At 34.3% G+C, this 22,151-nt stretch overlaps 2 protein-coding genes across 3 annotated transcripts in view; one reads left to right on the forward strand and one right to left on the reverse strand.

The window, feature by feature from the left end:
• The window catches only part of LOC138317768 (uncharacterized), a 29,790-nt gene extending 26,832 nt beyond the window's left edge, over nt 1-2,958 (reverse strand). Inside the window, exon 1 of one of the 2 annotated variants that reach the window (XM_069259651.1) lies at nt 2,878-2,958. In XM_069259651.1, the coding sequence (XP_069115752.1) occupies nt 2,878-2,907 (30 nt within the window). In that variant the 5' untranslated portion in view covers nt 2,908-2,958. Of the gene's footprint in view, nt 1-76; nt 224-2,877 lie in introns of those variants that run through there. The other variant, XM_069259650.1, reaches the window with a different exon arrangement.
• LOC138317769 (uncharacterized) lies at nt 642-4,646 on the forward strand. The gene is made up of 5 exons (XM_069259652.1): nt 642-980; nt 1,389-1,449; nt 2,283-2,416; nt 2,842-3,023; nt 4,490-4,646. Exons 1-5 carry the CDS (start codon nt 954-956, stop codon nt 4,617-4,619), a joined length of 534 nt encoding a protein of 177 aa, XP_069115753.1. The 5' UTR covers nt 642-953; the 3' UTR covers nt 4,620-4,646.
• The last annotated feature ends 17,505 nt before the right edge of the window (nt 4,647-22,151 follow it).

The following is a 22,151-nucleotide window of genomic DNA, read 5'->3' on the forward strand; positions in this document are numbered from 1 at the left end:
AATACAATGACCAATTTTTAATACAATTTGTAACAAAATGGATATTGGGCTGTATTGCAGAATAATTTATACTCACGAACAGAAGCAAACATTGTGTGCTTTTCATGCCTATGGCTGTCATCTTGATGCGCCCGATTGGATACGAAGGGCGTTTAATTAAACCGTACTAACTCTCCTTACATGAAGGAAGTGTCCTTATTTTAAACCTATATACTGAGACAGTATATAGTTACTACGATACAAAATAATGTATCTGTGTTACGATCGACGGCATGTCTAAAATATAGATAACATCGTTAGTGATACAAAACTTCAAATCATGATTTCTACACATCATAGAGAAAACTAAGGCTCAAGTGCTTTATATCTTCTGAAAATAAATATATTGTAGATTCCTTGAAAAAAATAATTATACAATAATTGCCTTAATTCATAATTCAATTGTACTAAGGAAGCGTATTAGGCTCACATAGGGAAATATTTTGTATGGTAACGAAAATAATATATTTGGCGTCCGCTAAATAATTTATATGGCGGCCGCCAAATAATTTATCAGACGGCCGCTTCTTAATTTTTCTGGCAGACGCCAAATAAAATATTTTCGTTATTCTGAGCATAATACGTTTAAGTATAGTGTACAGTGCAATTTGCAACATTAAACAAGATTCTTTCGGTTTAGGTATAAATGAATGAAAGTGTATGGCGTCTTTTGTTTTTCCAGTAAAGTTTCCTAAATGAAATATGCATTGATGACATAATAATGTTACCGGCGTTAGTGAGGACACATTAAAGGCAGCGTACACAAACACAGAGTCATCACAACTTATGCATTTTCCTGTATCACAGTAACATTGTATATTTTTTGCAGGAAAGAATCGCCACATCCCTGGAATAACGTATAAAGGAAGATATTAAACAAGGCTGCTTAAAGTCATACGCACGAGACAAACACAATGAAGACGAGCATCCTGCTTATATGTGTGAGTATACTTGACTATTATCAATCAAGAATCAAATCCATTTCTACTTTGAATTATATTCTGAAAACGACAGATGTAGTGTTCAAGATTGAAAAGTTAATTTACCACGCCGCAACATAAATGTTGCCTTTGTAGGGTTTGAACTCGCAGTGGGTGGTAGTATGTTTTCCCCCAATCCATTGCGATGTATCGTTTTCCTCCTCATTTAATGCATTGCTATGATACGGCGGCTTATTATGATGATTGCTGCCTACATACATGTATCAATGAGAATAGTGGAAAATTAGAGTACATCTAATACTGGGATATTTACATACATTTGTATATATCACAATATGCACAATGATATTTGAATATATTTGATATTTCACGCAAATTCTTTCTCGGTCAAACAATTGTTTGTTACAGATGTTAATGGAAGGCGTTTGTGCAGTGCTGCCTACCGACATTTCTCGTCTTATAACTTATAGTAAGTAAGACTAAGAATGGCCAAATGAGTGACGTTTATTGACGTCCTGGTAACAGCTAGGTCATGGACGATCATGCGTGTATGTCACCGTTGTGGATTTTGAATTTTGACAATATGGTATATGCCTACGTTGTGTAACCTTGTTATGGTAGTAGCATTATTATCTTATCTCACTGAAACAGGCTGTCGAAAACAGTAAACACAGCCCTCTATGTCAACAGGTAAATGGAGGGTGAACACAATAATTCCATACAATAGGCATATATTATAAAGAAAGATGTAATCTTGTTCTACAACTTCACTATTTGGTTGTTATAAATCGAGTTCCTTTAGGTAAGGACTTCGTATCTTTTGTTGTATGTTTGATAATGTGAACAACAAGCTGTTAGACTGAGTGTACCATGTTGTATGAATTGTTAAGGTTCGACAGACTCCAAGTGAAACTCGTCAGAATAGATATTTATCCCAATCCGACATGTTAACTCCAAATAACAGGTCTGACGTACATCATTGTCAGTATATCTTCATATTTCTGCTGTAGTTTAATAACACTGCCCAAAACCGACCACCCCATAAAACACGGATGTGATGTACGGAATGCATTCCTTTATATTAAAAGTAATTAAAACTTCCAAATAGCGATCTCACCCAATTCTACCAATTGTATATATGTATATAATGTATAAGTAACCACATTTAGTCCTATCATAGTTGTGTTGCTAATATGGTATACGGACTACATGTATAAATAAATTCAAATCTTTCCTGACACAATTTTGATTATATCTTATACAGCACAGCAATCTTATAGATCCCTACTTCTATGCCGACAGATTGTTTGCCAGATGGGATAGTTCATATTCACGGAGTTCCAAAAGGATACGCTGTAACCAGTCTAAACGCAGCATCAAGTTGTCACGTGACACAGATAAACGCACATGACTATGCCTTGGGTGTACACTGCACGGTAACCAGAACATCTAGTATTTATTTAATTCATTAACGTAATGGTAGGTGTTGACATATGTATATCAGTTGTCTTCGTACTGATAAAGTACTGACACAACTTCCGTGTATTGAGCTTTAGATAATGATGTAAAGTGAAGTTACGTTACTAGAGTTTCATAAAAATCTAAAGATGCTTCACTGCTGACAAATAGTATTTTTTTTCTCTATCAAAACAAGGAGCAGACGAATTAGTATTTTCTTCAGTCACAAAAGTCACTTACTTTACACCATCACCACCATCGCAAAATTCGAGCTTCTAATTTTAACTCAAGATAGAAATATTAAAAATAATTAGCGTACTTGCATCCCAAAAAAACCCCTTACCATTCTAGCCCTGTTTCGTCATAATGTGCACCATATACTAATATATAAATCATTTTACAGCAAAGAGTATATCAGAACTACCCGTACTATACGTACCTGTATCAAGCTGATGTACAGCTCAGCCATTCATCCTCTAACGTGGTCGGAGGCAGTGGTTTCAGCCCGTTCCGCCTGATTTGTGACAAAGTACATTCAGGAGGACAGATGTTCACTGTTAAGAATGCAGTATCTGTATATGACAGGTATGGTGGGTGCTGAGTAGAATGTGAGAAAAATCCTATTCTGTTTTGCTCAGTTGGATGTTTTTCTTTTCTTCATTATGAACAGTTTATTTGGTTATGTATTTGGTAAAAGGCCTCACATTGACTGTCATTAGGTGACGGTAAACATTTGTTTGATAACTTTGTTATAGCTTAGGGACGGCGACAATAAACAACCATATCTACTAATAAAAAAAACCAGTCAGAAACTTATATTTTTGTAATTCAATATTTTTATCAAGTGGCTATTTCGCAGGGATGAAATAATACATAATTTGTTACAGACTGCATAAGCATATATGAATAACAAACACAATCAATATTATTTATTTTATTATTTAACTGTTTTAAGCCAACCAATCCAATCTCCTTTACGAATGACATGTCGATGGGATATTACGTTGATTCTTTGATTATTTAAGTGATATAACTGATATGGTAATTAAAAGGCACATAATACGTAACGTTTTAGTTTGTTTTTTGTAATCACAAATATTCACAAGAAAATCAAGACGTTCTCTCTGCACAAAATGTTGACTAAAGCCAAGTAAGATATTTCTGAGACCAACTGTGAAGTTTCGAGAAAAAAAAGAGAAAAAAATGAAAAATAAAAATAATTGATGTGGCCCACAATAAATAAGTCGACGCTATACGAAGAAGTTCACGGAAACTCACGATTCCCGGAAAATATTACGTGGCCCGATCGAATATTCGATATATGCTATAATTGTCGTGACCCGATCGACTTCACACGGGCAAAAACAGAAACACACATGTTAGCGGATGTAGCAAATGTGTAGGCCTATCCACACAGAGATATGGCAAGAATTTCTAACCAACAATATTTATATATATACATATTAATTATTCTCTTTAAGGTAAGATATGCGTCACTGATATATAGAGCCCGTTTATTAAACACTTGGATGAAAACAATATCTGTTTTTCTCTAAATTGTAAAAATTCATATCCATGATACTACAAAACATATATTTATATTATATATACTGCTAGTTAGAAAATTGTGCCATGTCCCTGTGGGCTTATACACGATACGCTTTTGTAATTGTCGGTTTTCCAATCGCAAATGTTTCAAGATGGCAGGTATGTTTACGAGACGATTTTGACCGTTCGATATCATTTGATTATCTGCACGAAATAATGTCATAAAACACGTCTTTCTTCTTTATTCTAGATAATTGACACAATGTTTGATTATTATTTATGTTTGTGCTTGCAAATAAAACTAAAAAAGTTACGTATTTTGGGCCTTTAAGAAGAGTCTCCCCTGTACACAATGAGTTGCGGTGTGTGAATGTCTGTATATTCTGGGAGTTTGTAGTATATGGAACTCTTGCATGTTTTATAACGTTATCTCACTGAAGCAAACCGAAAGAGATACACTGTAGTAATAACCATACGTACTAACCTTGTATGATGTTTTACAGATCTGGTTATGGCAGTAGCGTTATACCAACCTTACCTTACAAGAGGAAATCAGCAAACAACAGGAGATATACAAGTCGTCCACAACTGACGATCTCACGATCTCAATATTCTACCCAACGTTATCTATGATAACGTCTACATAGGAAATCTGCTCTATGTTCACAAGCGATAACTCCCGTACGTATTCCAGAGTTTTTAGTTCATGACATAATAACAACAATATGCTATTAAAATCAATATAATGACTGCTTTGTAATAAGATTGATAAACAAACAATGTGGCGAGTTGCCTATGGGTCCTCTAAATGTTTTTGTACCTTCGATGAAAATTCCGATGACCTCTGAACATATTTAAAAAAAAAACATAAAAAAAACTTGTACGTTTCAGGTCTGAAAGACGATTTTTTAGTTAAACAGTCAAAGTACTTTACAGACGTCATCCCGTAAACACGACTCGCTGTGTGTGTGTATGCGTCAGTGTTTTGGGAGGCTGTGGTATGTTCGTGTTGTCTTCATGTCATAGTGGAAACGATTTTACAGATCCAAAATGGTATCTCACTTAATTACATACTAAATACGCCAACACCTCTCACTAAGTCATATTATACAGACAACGTACACATCTGTGGTTTTAGACAGGACGACAGACAGTAACAATTCACTCACAATGGAAAAAATTAAAAGATCCGAAATTTAGTCGCCATTTAGGAACAGTTATACACAATCTAATTAAGATAAGATAATTAATTACACCACGTGCACAGATATATCCATGTATATTGGTATATTATGTGTTGCGAGTTGCGACGACAATGCAATGTGTAAATGTGTGGGGGGGGGGTCTGCATGTGACTGGTATATTCATGTACAGGGTAGCGAAGAGACATTCAAAATAAGTTTTTTCATGTGACAGTTGTGACGGCGTCAGAGTAAACCGCAAAGTACTAATTATAGAACATTACGGACACGTTTTAGCCTCGTACCGTTGATAGATAGGGTTTTGGTTTATTTGGACTACGGTGGACGTGAGGTGTCCCGACATTTTACCACAAGCCTTCACCTCTGGGTGGCGAGTTTGACTCCCATGTAGGATAGTTGCTAGGTACTGACCGTTTGTCGGTGGTTTTATTCCGGATACACCTGTTTTCCTTACCAACGGTCACATCCTTAAATGGCACTGGCTGTTACACAAAGAAGTAATAGGACGTTAAACTAATAAAACCAAAACCACTAACTTTGAGTAGAAGTTTGAATGTAACCAAACACTGACTGAACAATCGATTCATTATAAGGACGTTTTTTGGAAAAAAAATCTAACCACGTTTATATTCTATCAATTACAGCAAATTGTACCAGTGACACAAGCCTAGGAGGACTACTGCATTGACGGTCATATTGGGCTTCGGACCGGCAAAAATAAACATTTAGTCGGGTCTATCTCAGTAGAACTCCAGGCTCAACTTAAAACACTTAGTCGGATCTATCTCAGTAGAACTCCAGGCTCAACTTAAAACTCTTAGTCGGATCTATCTCAGTATCACTTCAGGCTCAACTTAAAACACTTAGTCGGATCTATCTCAGTATCACTTCAGGCTCAACTTAAAACACTTAGTCGGATCTATCTCAGTATCACTCCAGACTCAACTTAAAACACTTAGTCGTGTCTATCTCAGTATCACTTCAGACTCAACTTAAAACACTTAGTCGTGTCTATCTCAGTATCACTTCAGGCTCAACTTAAAACACTTAGTCGGGTCTATCTCATATCACTCTAACTTAAAACACTTAGTCTATCTCAGTATCACTTCAGGCTCAACTTAAAACACTTAGTCGGGTCTATCTCAGTATCACTTCAGGCTCAACTTAAAACACTTAGTCGGATCTATCTCAGTATCACTTCAGGCTCAACTTAAAACACTTAGTCGGATCTATCTCAGTATCACTTCAGGCTCAACTTAAAACACTTAGTCGGATCTATCTCAGTATCACTTCAGGCTCAACTTAAAACACTTAGTCGAATCTATCTCAGTATCACTTCAGGCTCAACTTAAAACACTTAGTCGGATCTATCTCAGTATCACTTCAGGCTCAACTTAAAACACTTAGTCGAATCTATCTCAGTATTACTTCAGGATTAACTTAAAACACTTAGTCGAATCTATCTCAGTATCACTTCAGGATCAACTTAAAACACTTAGTCGAATCTATCTCAGTAATACTTCAGGATTAACTTAAAACACTTAGTCGAATCTATCTCAGTATTACTTCAGGATTAACTTAAAACACTTAGTCGAATCTATCTCAGTATCACTTCAGGATCAACTTAAAACACTTAGTCGTGTCTATCTCAGTATCACTTCAGGCTCAACTTAAAACACTTAGTCGTGTCTATCTCAGTATCACTTCAGGCTCAACTTAAAACACTTAGTCGTGTCTATCTCAGTATCACTTCAGGCTCAACTTAAAACACTTAGTCGGATCTATCTCAGTATCACTTCAGGCTCAACTTAAAACACTTAGTCGTGTCTATCTCAGTATCACTTCAGGCTCAACTTAAAACACTTAGTCGGATCTATCTCAGTATCACTTCAGGCTCAACTTAAAACACTTAGTCGGATCTATCTCAGTATCACTTCAGGCTCAACTTAAAACTAGTCGGATCTATCTCAGTATCACAACTTAAAACACTAGTCGGATCTATCTCAGTATCACTTCAGCTCAACTTAAAACACTTAGTCGGATCTATCTCAGTATCACTTCAGACTCAACTTAAAACACTTAGTCGGATCTATCTCAGTATCACTTCAGGCTCAACTTAAAACACTTAGTCGGATCTATCTCAGTATCACTTCAGACTCAACTTAAAACACTTAGTCGGATCTATCTCAGTATCACTTCAGGCTTAACTTAAAACTCTTAGTCGTGTCTATCTCAGTATCACTTCAGGCTCAACTTAAAACACTTAGTCGGATCTATCTCAGTATCACTTCAGGCTCAACTTAAAACACTTAGTCGGATCTATCTCAGTATCACTTCAGGCTCAACTTAAAACACTTAGTCGGATCTATCTCAGTATCACTTCAGGCTCAACTTAAAACACTTAGTCGGATCTATCTCAGTATCACTTCAGGCTCAACTTAAAACACTTAGTCGGATCTATCTCAGTATCACTTCAGGCTCAACTTAAAACACTTAGTCGGATCTATCTCAGTATCACTTCAGGCTCAACTTAAAACACTTAGTCGGATCTATCTCAGTATCACTTCAGGCTCAACTTAAAACACTTAGTCGGATCTATCTCAGTATCACTTCAGGCTCAACTTAAAACACTTAGTCGGATCTATCTCAGTATCACTTCAGACTCAACTTAAAACACTTAGTCGGATCTATCTCAGTATCACTTCAGACTCAACTTAAAACACTTAGTCGGATCTATCTCAGTATCACTTCAGGCTCAACTTAAAACACTTAGTCGGATCTATCTCAGTATCACTTCAGACTCAACTTAAAACACTTAGTCGTGTCTATCTCAGTATCACTTCAGGCTCAACTTAAAACACTTAGTCGGTCTATCTCAGTATCACTTCAGGCTCAACTTAAAACACTTAGTCGGTCTATCTCAGTATCACTTCAGGCTCAACTTAAAACACTTAGTCGGGTCTATCTCAGTATCACTTCAGGCTCAACTTAAAACACTTAGTCGATATCTCATCTCAGTATCACTTCAGGCTCAACTTAAAACACTTAGTCGTGTCTATCTCAGTATCACTTCAGACTCAACTTAAAACACTTAGTCGGATCTATCTCAGTATCACTTCAGGCTCAACTTAAAACACTTAGTCGTGTCTATCTCAGTATCACTTCAGGCTCAACTTAAAACAATTAGTCGGATCTATCTCAGTATCACTTCAGGCTCAACTTAAAACACTTAGTCGGATCTATCTCAGTAGAACTCAAGATTCAACTTAAAACTCTTAGTCGGGTCTATCTCAGTATCACTTCAGGCTCAACTTAAAACAGTGATGAAGCTTGAGAATAAAATTGGAAGATCAAAAGATAATTAATTGCGCTCTCTGGATGACGACGGACGGAACAAAATGGTATTATATAATACCTAGGGTAATATAATAAAATTATCGTCATTCATGTGAGTTCAATGATACTTGTTCAGAATTTATGAAAAGTTATATGTTTTTTTATGTTTTTTGACTAATTTCATATTTTTATATAATTGCAGATTATTCGGTCCGGCCAGAAAACTGTACTGCCAAAAACGACGAAATGTATTACAGCTATTACGATAGTAGGAAGGCATCTGTTGAATTATGGGATATTACACAAGATAGGTATTTATTTAATCAGCTAATGAAACAATCTTCCTATCCATGGAAATACAGAAAATAAATATACAGACGGATAAGTATTACTGAAAGTCTTTTCTCATTCAGATCAATTACCATATATTACTTTTATAAAGCTATCTCACTTTCGCGTTACAGGGCGAAACACACATTACACTGAAATGGGCAAATCAGACGAACTATTCCCCATTTCAGTAACTATCGCTTTTGCAGACTGAAGTGTGTCGGTCATGACAATGCAGCGCAATTCAAGATCAAAATGGGCAATGTTATTGGAGACGTAAAAAAAAAAACAAAAAAAAAAAAAACAAAAAAACTTTGGTATTTTTCGTATTACTTCTTAAGAACGTTATGTGTAGGGCTAGTCTATGATAATCATGTCCCCTATGTGATGGCGGAACTCACAAGGACAACATGCAGCGCATTACATTTAGTTCAAAAAATCATTTGAGGTTGAATGCTTAGGTCAAAATATAGGAGTGGACCTTTGTCAAGAAGGCATTAGGTAGATTACTGTGATTTATACAGATATAAGTCGACCCTAGTTTTCATGCAATGAGGGCAACAGGCAAAATTTTCAGGTTTCCCTACAGTGGAGTCCGTCAATAAACTGAATTGAAGTAAAACAATCCCAGATTTTTTCTGATTAGACTTTAACTTTAACCTTTACTTCCCTTGTTCTTGACCAGATGTGTACTGGAGCCATACCTCAATAGTATGGATACAGACCAGACGACAGTAGCGGCTCCTTTGGACGCTTTTCACCTCGGCGGCAGGATAAACTTCGGTAACACACGAAATGTCCATGTTGATTGCATTGTCCGTGTGTGTAGCCGCCGATCTTCAGCTGTTCGTTGGTAAGCAGGTCAACGATACGATTAAAATACTTTAATAAATTAGAGCAATATCAAGTTTTAAAGACATATTGTATTGATGTGATATAGATATATGTGTAAGTTACCATTTATCATTATACATGTATATTTATATTGGTGCAACCTTGATTACTAGGAGTTGCATCCCTTGAATCTGTAACAGCACAGCAAAATTTTCTGTAGTTCAGGAGAAAAAATACAGGCCTGCAGAGACTTACTTTGAGGATTTACAGAGAGCAACGCCCAACTTCAAAGCTATACAGTATTATTGGATTCTTTTTATCTAAACCACATGAACAAACTACCTACCAATCCGATGTCGCACACAGAGCGTCGATCTATTTCAAAGGAAATCTCTGCATTCCTGGCATTGGTCATGTTTTTCTCCTGTAGGGGCTTCAATTTTGCTTTGAGATAATATTGAGGTGTAGAGACATTAAGTGATCCTAACCTCTGGAAATCAGGAATGATTTTGATGTAAATAAAAAGCAAACTTTGTTTTAATCTAAGCAATACATGTTGCAATTTTATATGGTGTGTTATTTCTACAACACATTTTATAGAAATCTAGATTGAGATAGATAAATGGTTTAGATCGAGATGGAGTTATTGGCATATAAATATCACACTAATTGTAACCTAGGGACATACAGAATATTAAAATAAAGCCACAACGACTGTATATGTTCGAGGTCAAAGTTTAGCAAAATACGGATTAGTCAAACCGAATTATTTTCTTCGTTTCACCTTGAAATAAAATTTTACATTTTTAGATCAATCATAGTTTAAAATCAAATAAATAGTAGAATATAACTGCAGAGTGTATGTGACGACGTGAGACGGGAAGGAAGGAGCGCTGAAGAGGAGGAGGACGATGACTGTGATCGTCACGAGGTGTCTGCGAAAATCACCATCAGTTCTAGTGCCAGTGCTTCTGTCAGAGGTAGGATAACATGTATACTTAAGTCATATTCCAGTGTCTCTAGTACGACGTCTCAGTTTGAGTTGTTTTCCCCTAGATACTAATCCCAGTACAGAGCACAATCATGTTGTAATACCGGTGTCTCGACCAGTGTCGTACGTAAGGACGAGATGTTTAGGGAATATAATGATTTTGTAGCTATTTCATTGTTACAGTTACATTGTATGTAGTGGAGTACTGTGGTCATTAAGGCTAGGGACCAACAGATGCCTTCAAGACCAAAGTGTATTCCAATTAACCAATATTTTGTATGCAAGATGAAATTATTCACTGGTGAAATAGTGTGTCAGAGATACCCCAATTAGAAATGAGATCGTTTGACTTGTTTTACTTACAGAACATATGCCAATCCGGAAAACTCTGCTTGGAGCTTTTATCGTGATGCTGGGCCTGTTAAAGTAATACTGGAAATGGACTGACGATGACTAAGCTGGTGTTTTCTGATACGACAAATTTGGATAGTGATATTTCTTATTTAGCATTGAATGACACAATTATATTTTTCAAGGCTTTCCATGAATAAAATTTGCATTAACGCATTTGTTTGTCTTCTCACATCAACTAATATACACCCAACCGTTAATAATTGTCAGCTGCTGCAGACGTTGTGCAGCATTATTTTGCTAAGTAATGATCTCGTTAACACACAATTCTAACAGAGACATTCTACATTTTAGATATAATGTCTGAATAAGAACACTGTTACCAAAAGTGTGAAACGTTTGATATATCGCAGGCTCCCCAAACCCTTGCACTCACCACTCGCAACACAGGACATTCTGTCGAGTAATTGGAATTTAGTTTCGTAAATTTGTTCTATATATGAGACCCAACAAAAACAGCTATCAGAATAATTGCATATTTATCAATTGTGTTTTAATAAAACATCTACATTTACCATTTTAGATAAATCCCACAAACTTTTCATAAAGGTAGACCATGAAAAACCTTGACAGTAAATCAGACTTAATAGTTTGAACAAAATATTAAAGGGTCTATATGGTTGTCTAATAAATCATAAGAAACCCATTTTTTACATTCATCAACTTATGTTCCTTTGTGTATGGGAAAGAATAGATAACCCTTTAAAGTAGAAGTCAAACTTGTTTTCGTTTAGATTACAGCCAAATTTTACGAAGCTCTCCTTTTTCTGACCTCGGTCTATTATACCTAGAAATAGGGGCCAGAATCATTATTATGAGAAATTATGCACTTCCGGAATCCACATAATCCACATTGTTCCTCTTTGAACGCAATCTGTATTAATAGGGTCAGCCAATATTCATTTACATAATAAAACATTCCGTCATCGATTTTAGTGCCCTACCCTTCGGGGATGAACAAGTTTTATACGAAATATTTTTGATGTATTGGTGGTTTTGAAATTAAGACGTAGAGGTTGGAAACTATAACCTTACGAATATCTGCAGGTTATCAGGTACGCTGGTTATCACGACACACTCTAAGACAACAAAGATTATAGAATTATATGAGAGGAAAAAGCGACGCGTGTGACAATGGAATACGGCTATATTTCACAGTATTTACAAATGCCCCGATTCAGATTCAATAAGCCTGGTGCATGTCATAAATCTATTTACATCACCACTTTAGATGACTTCCATAAGTGTTAGAACCATATTTATGTGGTGCCTTGTCCGTTGTGGATTATGATGTTTTATTTATTCAGGTTGTGTGTTATTGAATCCTAAGGAGATATATGGGCTAGTCTGAAGATTTTCACCCAAAAGAACTTTCTTGGGTTTGCTTTTTTAGTTGTATTCTCCAATTGATTTATACACAGTCAATTATATTAATAGACTATCTATCACCGTAGCGATATTTTCCACACCACGTGGAACACCGCGTGTTCTGCACCAACACGGTGACACGTCTGAGAGGTGATGTTTCGTCTTTAAGTTATTTGAATGTTTACCTGACTTGTAGCCATGCAGTAAGGTGCGCGGAGCTCGGTAAATACAATCAAATCAAACTGATCGCTGTATAATAAAGTCGATAAGAAGAGATTTACCAGATGTTAAAGTTATATATGCCGTATTTTTTATACTCACGAATAAGATAAGCTTTTAATATGTTATTAATCACCAATAGTTACTTACATTTTGAAAATTACAGAACTTTCAATGCATTGGTTTCAATTTTACAAATACAAATAAGAGCAGAAAATCAATTTTAGCAGTACTGTATCTATAGTGAAGCAAAATGAGTACCTACGATCATACCATGAAGGAAAATTGTGCTCTACATTTTCATTTCACATTTAAACAGTGTTATTAGTTATTGTAAAGTGATTTCTGCAGAAAAGTTTCCATCTAAACATAATTAAGGCATAAAAACAACAATTTTACTGTACATAATTTATGTGTTGTAACTAACGTTTATAAGGCATCTGAAGCCATTTCAATGATTTTCACAGCTTAATTCATCAAATCTTAAAGTTTAATAGGTTAATAGGTTAATGAAAAATTAACATGCCAAAAATTTCGCCCAGTCACGGCACTTAACACTTGAACAGTTTTCAGTTGATCCAGAAGCAAAACTTGGCCATATTCCTGTACTAATACAACAATTAGTTTTATTTTAAATAAAGAATTCATGCAATCATCCGACAAAGAACAAGAAAAGTAACAATGGATGGTTTCCGGAGCTGCATGAAACTAATAAATATAGGAATGGCGGAAGTTTATATAGAGTATAGCATTGCTTTATTTGATTAGATTAATCCTAATAATAGTTAGGGCCATGAAAGTACTTCAAAATTAGATGGAGTAGGACAGTTGGAGTACCCAGAGAAAAACACCGACCAGCACTTCAGTACCTGGCCAAGCAACTGTCCCGCATAATATTCGAATTTCCCAGACATAGGACCGCAGGGGTTGGGGCCCCTGGGGTTTCTCCCATTGCAAGCACTACAACCTATTCAACATAAAATTAAAATCAGGCATCGACAAGATAAAATATCCAAATTAAAATATCACAGTTGTGACATCATATGTAAGCTAAATATCACAGATATGTTGGGACATTTTAACCACTCGGCCACCATGCCTCCTGTAAGTTATAGTATCGAATAGTACAATAAGATATAGTATGTAATGCATACTACCCTGGAGAATATATGTCTGATAATAATACTTAGATGATAAGGAAGTCTTAACAAAAATGTATTACATGATAAGACGTAATCTAGATATAGAGCACACTAAACTGTGTTAAACACGGCTGATTTTAACTGCTAATTTTGGTTCTATATGAGGCATGAATAGACTATAAGTCAAAAAATAAAATCTAAAGATGATAGGTGTTTCGAATGGTTTATTTTCAATTCCTTCATAGCGCTAGCAACAGTAATTTATTAAACAACGTCTGACAAAAAACATTTGGAACGATTGATTTGGTAAGATTGGAAAGCTTATTGGAAGATTATTCTTTTTTATATTTTTATCCAATCATATGTAATATTACAACATGTGATATACTGATACATGTACAGATCCGAAATACTAAGTATATATGATCACTACAATACTATACTTAAAGATACATATGCGCATGCGGATATCTCATACAGAAAGGTTATATCATGAATTATACATAAATATCAAAATTCTCACAGAGCAAAATAATGTACCAAAAGAGATTTGCTGAAATAAAGTTATAGAGCACATTAAAAATAATAACAAAGTAATAAACTATTTTAACAAATTATTATGAGATAATATAGAACAAAAACAACTAGTCAAGGAAAATAGAACGACGTTTTGTAATTGAATATAGATGATGAAACATGGCATGGCTATGTTTATCTCCTAAATTTAGTAGTGATGATACTAAGCTTCAAAATTTTCATTTATATCTAATCGTAAAAAATTACCAAATTTTGTCAAATGTTAGAGTTGGTATCCTTGTGGCGATAGGTCTTACTTAAAAATGTCGTAGTTAATTAGGATTGTAGCAATGATGTGGGACTACCAGGAGATTCATTCGTTACGCTCTGTTAATTGGTGCCACAACCCACATCACATATGAGAACCGCTTTGTATAACCTTTGACCCAAGGCATGTTTATCAATTGATAGATATTGACAGACGACACTAATGCATTGTCCTCTTATTTTCGTCGCTTGTATAAATGAGGCTCTCTAAACATTTAAAATCTTACTTTAAATCTTTAAATCCTTTAAAAACTATTATCAGAGATTGGTCATATGAAAACAGTTAGGGTGTTAACTATGGAGAGTCAATCATTTGGGATTTTTCACGAGACCATACCAAGCACTCTTTACAGGAAAGAGCGAAGCGGGTACACGCGATCGATTAAGAGGAAACTGAGGGATATTCTCTACTTAGTAATACTTCGCTCTCTTTGTAGTTTTTCGTACAAGTGCGTGTTTAAAGTCGTCATAATTGAATATTCTACGGAAGTATTGTGTTTTTATTTTGGAAAGAAGAACCAGTTTTATAAGGATGAACATTGTAAAAAAAATAGAAAAAGTCTAAACATGTTCTAAATTTCCATTTGGTGACGCTGGGATTTACCTGGGGATCATCCGGGTACGTACAGGCACATAGACTATTTTCAGACATACATATTTACGTGTTCTATTTACATATAATTTTGATATGCATTTTTGTCGAAACTGTACATGTTTGAACAAAATTAAACAAAAATTAATTCATAAGGATCATCGATGTTTAGTTTACAGAGCATTTATAAAAACATAATGGAACTTTAAGGTATTGCGTAATATTATGCATAGTAATGTTAAATTGATGAAGGCTAAATTATCTGAAACAGAAAGGTGTACCTTTTTTGAAAATGGAAGGGAGACAATGTTGTATTTATTTTGGGATTGGTGCCTTTTGGTCCTCCTTTTTAAATTTGGTACAAATAAAACACGTTTATTCTTTTTACCTGTTGTTAAAATGCAAAAAAAAAAAAAAATAAGACCAAAGTATACATTTTATAATCGGGTGAGATTTTACAGATACCTTAGTTCGATTTCATCAGTATTCAGACCAAAGTCCACGACGTTCTATTGTTACTAGAAAGCGGAAACAGCTGAAATATTAAATCATCGATAATATAACAGTGGTGATGGAAAATTTTAAAAAGTTAACAATCCCATACTTTTACTCCTGTTGGGATTCTCCTTACATCCAAATTATCACAATTTTCAATAGACTGTCAAACAATGTAAAACATACACAAGAAAACATCAGAAAAGTTTTATAAAATACGTAAAGGTAAACATGTATTTTAATGAATTTAAAAATCTCATGGGAGTATTGATAGTGGTCAGGTCTAGCAAAGGAAACATTAGATACACGTGGGCGGATTTATTGGAATCTCAATACATTCACAACAGGTGGCTTTACCTAGTATATCACAAGTTTAATTAAAATTTACTAATGTAGCACTCACCAAATCGGCAGCAGTCATTTCATATGCTATGTAATCAATATATGGCTTTGGATATATGTTTTGGTAAAACCGATTGATTTTGACAATCCTCTTAAGTCCCAATGAAAGGGTACGTCTCGTAACGAAATAATGGCTTGATAAAACAAGAACAAACTGCTTCATAGCCAGCTGGCCACCATGAATGAAGTGCCCTCGACGAAAATTGCAATATATCTTTATCTATTTCTGTACATTACTGTGTTCAATATATATTATTGCATTATCTTGTACGGCAACTTAGTTGAGACTTTAAATACCTTGCTGCTTCCTTAACTCTCCCTTAACACCGTCTCACATTTGGCCTTATATTAGGCTTTCGTCTATAAAGGGTGTTGGTAGTGACTTTTAATGATATAACTGTTAAAAGGACAAACACAAAAATTCGACATAGCCTATAGGGAAAACCTACTCCAATTTACATTAAAACATAAAATATTTGTTCTATTACATACCTACATTGTTTTACCAGTTAATTTTATTCAGCAGATAGTCGGGCACTCAATTCAAGAAACGATAGTTTACTTTCTGAAGTTGTGGTTTAGAAATGTCCACCTGGCTTTATGACTAAATGTAATCCTGACAAATATTTTACTGAAATCTAACTAATCATACAGTTCATGTCGTTTGTGCGGAGGGTCAAGATCGTAATTAAGCATGATAAAATCTTTCATGAACACTGTTTGTATTTTATTAATTGTTTCATCATCGACTTCTTCATAAGCACGTCGGACAAACATCGCTCTCTGCTGTGTTTTCTCTCTCTTCGTCATTGGATGAGATTCAATGCCCTGGAGAATTATCGAAGTTATATTATCGGCTTGGTATTTCTGGAGTTTTTCAAACTTATGTTTTGGGTACGCTACATCTTTGTTCACATAACCTTGAATCTGAAGACTTGTCCATACTTTCTCCATGTGGAGCATGCGTGATGGACAATCTTCCCGGTAGGTGTCATAATCTGCCAAATGCGCGGTGATCAATGAATGGATTGTGTTTTTAATCCCCTTGGGGCTGACTGCCGCATTTATTGCCATTTTTGTTTCGATTGTTAAGTTAGTCTTACTAAGAAGATAAAGTGTATCGCTATTTAAAGTTTCCTGACGAATCACGATGTCGTATTTCACTGCACATGCATCACAGAGGTCAGAAACTGGAACTAGGTGCTCATTCATTTCCATACCCGATAAAGCTCTTTTTGCGACGAAGTCGAGAAACTGATTGAAGGTAACGTTATAACCACATGTGTTACCATCTTTCTCGTACGAACTTACATTAATGGCTTTCATTAACGTCCTTCCGAGTCTCCCTAGAAGATAGTATTTGTCGATAAAAGCCGAGAAGAGCCGAGTGTACGGATCCCGCGTTACCAATACTTTTGTATCGGACTTTGAGACATTATGGATATTAACTTCATGATGGCCATGAATTGTATTTCTGTTGATACTGAACACATTTTGTGATAAATTTGCTGCTTCAATTCCCATAACTATTGCTCCCAAAAAAGAACTCCCAGCTTTTGGAACTTTACAGTACGAAATGCTGATACTTTGCGATCGAAAAAATACAGGTTACGAGCATTTACTTGTAAAAAGACATGATTGGCACTGCAAACTTTATTCAAAGTCTTTAAACGGAACAGTAATTCCTCCGGTATTGAATGACCACGCTTCCTGGTCATTGGCTGTTTCGTCCTGTATAAAACACTTAAAATTCCAGCCTTGATCCATCCTTGCTGTAGGACGTGTGTCGCACTAACTTTGGATGGGAAACACGTTTGGGTCTTGCTTTGACCTTAAATAATAAGAACATTACATATGTGATTTAAACATTAAAACCGATTAGTATTTATGGTATTTAACGACCTTCTATGAGTGATAGAGAAATAACAGCAAGTTACGATTAAAGAAAACCTAAAAAAAATGGCTTTGATATTATACAAATATAGCATTTTGATGAGGTCGATACATGGTTATATCGACCAAATAAAAAACATTGACCGAGGACGTAGTCCGAGGTGGATATTTTTTTCAGTGGTCGATATAATCATGTATTGAACGAAATCAAAATGCTATAATTGTTTCATTATTTTTCTGGATTCTTTACATTTTGGAATGAGTGTGAAATTAAATAAGCATCGCATTGTAATTTCTGCTTCGTGATGACACTTACAATCTTATGATTTTGTAAAATATTTTATTTAAAAACAACATATGAAAACAGTATCAATTGATGCACTTCATGCTTTTATTAGATGCACCCGGTGCATGCGTTTTTGTAAATTGCATACATGTCAATTTATTTACTCCATTATACCTGTAGCTCCATGTCTTAAGACCATAGTCAATTAAATGTATAGTTTGTTCTCCGTTGAAATAATCAACTTCGACGTCAAACATTTATTAACAAATTCAGATTGACATTAAGATACATTCTCTTATATTGCTTAGTACTCCATTCCGTAACATAAAAATCGTGTACATACAGTAGGATTAGCCTAGGCCTAAGGTTGTTACTAGCCTTGATGGAATTTTAAATATAAACACCAAACGTATTCACTATTCAATGGCTCCAGATGCTTAATGAATGTTATTCGATTATTTCCTACTCTCCTTCCGTGTTTATGTTGAAAATTTAAAAGTTTAAACTGTAGTCATCAGCTGGAAGTCATCATCATCTCTGATAGAAACCGAAACAATTAACGTCGTCTGTCACATTTTGTGGTTACTCTTCAAACTCAGGTCATCAAAGCGTTTGTTTCAAAGCTCCAGGAACACGAAGCGTTTCGGTAACGTTGACGATAACGTTATCTAAGAATAACCGTGCAATATACTTTTTTCTATAAACTACTTCCGGAAAAATTGTGCAATATAGTTTTTCATCGGTGATCACGTGGCGTATTTTTAACCAATTAGAAGTGACAAAAAATCCAGAAAAATAATACAAATGTATATAACCCGTAATTGTTATGCTAACGAATCAAGAAGAGCTTTTGATATTTTATTCGTCATCAAAAATTTCCAACATTTTGAAATTTACAATATTTACAATGCATACAAAGATATTAAGAATAGTTTTTAAGTTTCTTATGGACTAAAATGTTAGAAAATGCATGTATACTTATGAAATAATTGGAAACCTACCGAAAAGTATAGAAAATTGTGTCTAAGTGATTTTCTGAAGCAGTGTTCCACTAGGACACATAGACCCATTTTGACTCCGGCCGAAAGGTATGGTTAACTGGGTACTATATTCGTTCTAATGGAACATGTGCATTTTATAAATTTCATCCGTTGTTTGTAAACTATGGTAACAAGTATGGTCGTGTCAAAATAGCGTGATTCTACTTGCGCCAGTAGTAGACATAATGGCATGGCTATTTAGTGCTTCTGTGAGATAGTACTATGAAACTGATGAAGACACAGAAAAAATTAGTTAGCTTTTTTTAGGAAGCCTGATCAACCCAAATTAGTGACAACATATGATTAAAACTTTTGCACTTTTTTCATGAAACGTGCATATTTTCGCACATTTTTAATATGTACCTGCTACTCACGAGTCAACAGTAAGATCTACGGTTAGTCATGATTTATACCTGTTTGTGATCAATTCAGTTCTGTTCTGCACAAAGACGTAATTTACAGGCATGTAAAATGTCACTTGATTTAACGCCGTAAAATAATGGCAATGTTTGTACATTTCACGCGACCATTATCAAACGCAACGTTATTTTATTTGAACGGATATTTATTCTTTTGAATTTTGATTCTTTGACTAGTTATATATGTTCGCTAGGGTTATTCCCGTAACCCTTATAATTAAAGAATAGTTCTAGTGGGTGCTCTCATAGTTACCCGTGTACAATAATGGACGTTTTTATTGCATTTATAAAAAAATAATAAATTAGATTGCATTTTCTATTTAGTTTAATTCTTAGCGTCAGACTACGAATATGCCTTTCTAAATACATTCGTCTACATATCGTATACAGAGAGGCTGCCATTTAAAGAAAGTTTTATTGTTTAATGACAAAAGGATTGTAGGAGATATAACTCATTCAGTCCTTTCCTTAATGATGCGAAATGATATAATAGTATACAAACATCACGTAATATAACACAATACGACAAAAATGAAATGCTTAATACAGTATATTTGAGGCAAGATGGAGAGAAAGAGAGAGAGGGGGAGAGGAAGCTCGATGTGAAAAGAGAGATGTAGAGAACGATTGTGAAATTAAAATTTGTTTGTAACACGAGTTACAGCTAGTGCAGTTTTTAAAATAAAATCAAAATCTACTATTAAGCCTTATAAATTCATGTACATATTGTATTGATTTATATTTTAAAGATTGTTTTATATATTTATACATTTTTTACGAAAAATCAATGTCAATATACAGGCATATCGATTTGTTCAGGATAAACGTTTGTAAGAGTTCCGTTATTAAAAATGCTACACCGCTGACTGATGTTATTTTTTCTCTATAAAAAACAAGCAGACAAATTGATAGGCAGATGAATATATTGAAAGGAAAATAACAATTAGGATAAATCCAGTTTACTAATGCATCGTTAAAGATGCTCCACTGCTGACGAACGTTATGTTTTTTTTCTCTATCAAAAACACGAGCAGAAAATAAGTATTTTTTCTTCAGTTAATAACTTCACATATTTAATTACTACCATTGAAAAGTTTGAGCTTATTATTTTACATCAAGATAAAGATATAAAAAATTATTAAGATACACATGTATTAAAAATAATTAATTGCATCTCGAAAAAAATCGTGGCACTATTTCCTGTATAAAATAAAGTATTGATTTTACATGCACAAAAAGCAAAATGAATTATTTCATAGGTATTTTTTTTTAATTAGACACATATGTATACATACACAATTAATCATCAGTTATTGTTCAAATAATGAGCATAGTTTATACTCTGTTGGCGGTGGCGCATCATTAGATATATTTCTCCAAAGTGGGGCTAAAAAATGGCCTCTTGACTTCAACTTAAATTTTCACTTTGTACATACTATAGTATATGGAAACGTAGAATCTGCAGGAAAATATTGTCTCGATCTATACAGAAGTGATACTGTCGAAGCAGTGGTTTTTGTAAATAAATAGTAGCTACAAATTTTATCTTTTTATTTTATATATTTACTTTTTTATATTTTACTGAAACTCCAGATGAACATACTAATCTCGACTGTCAGCCTGCACACGGTATCAAAGAAAAGGAAACAAAAAATATCCAGGACCATCTACAACTTCATAGGTATTAGTTTAAAAGGACAAAACATGTTATCGCATTCACTTGGTGTCCTGAATTGTATAATATTAACAAATCTACTAGTTAAATTTACAATTCATAAATAATAGTTATGAATTGTAAGTGTGAGTGAAGTGTTTAGATAGTTCAATAAGAAAAAGTGAAATAAAGAACGTGGAAAAATCAACAAATAATATCTATTTAACGATTAATATGTTTAATTACAATTTATACTTTTTTCTTTTTGTTTTATGAATTCAAATCAATTTGCTGTACAGATATTTTAAATAAATAGATTGATATGTAAACTGTGCGACTTTAACCGTGAACATTTGTATTTTCCAAAATGAAGTATAAAATTGCAAATTTAGTTTTCAACTTGAAGAATTAAATTAACATAAACAAATATGTATACTAAAGATTTTTTTTAGAAGCAAAAGAAGTTTGCAATATTAATCATGAAATGAACATATCCGGTAAATGAATATGTAAAACAAACGAGAATGCCTAATTTGAATAAACTTGTAAAATCTGTTCATTTAACGTTGAAAGATGAAACTAAATGTTGTAATTTTAATGAGGTAAAAATACGCTTCCGTAGCATAATCATAATTAATAATCCCCTTTTTGCTCGGACGCAAATTACGTAGGTACATGTACCTATTACGGTCGAATGTTGTGTCATAT

This window comes from Argopecten irradians, chromosome 3 (genome assembly GCF_041381155.1).
Source record: "Argopecten irradians isolate NY chromosome 3, Ai_NY, whole genome shotgun sequence".
In the NCBI taxonomy this organism is placed as follows: domain Eukaryota; kingdom Metazoa; phylum Mollusca; class Bivalvia; order Pectinida; family Pectinidae; genus Argopecten; species Argopecten irradians.

What these genes read in the sequence shown, in the direction of transcription:
- LOC138317769 (XM_069259652.1), top strand. Translation starts at nt 954, where the DNA reads ATGAAGACGAGCATCCTGCTTATATGT. An exon ending in CGAGCATCCTGCTTATATGT is followed by an intron (nt 981 to 1,388) that starts GTGAGTATACTT and finishes TGTTTGTTACAG; the next exon opens with ATGTTAATGGAAGGCGTTTG. An exon ending in TTCTCGTCTTATAACTTATA is followed by an intron (nt 1,450 to 2,282) that starts GTAAGTAAGACT and finishes CTATGCCGACAG; the next exon opens with ATTGTTTGCCAGATGGGATA.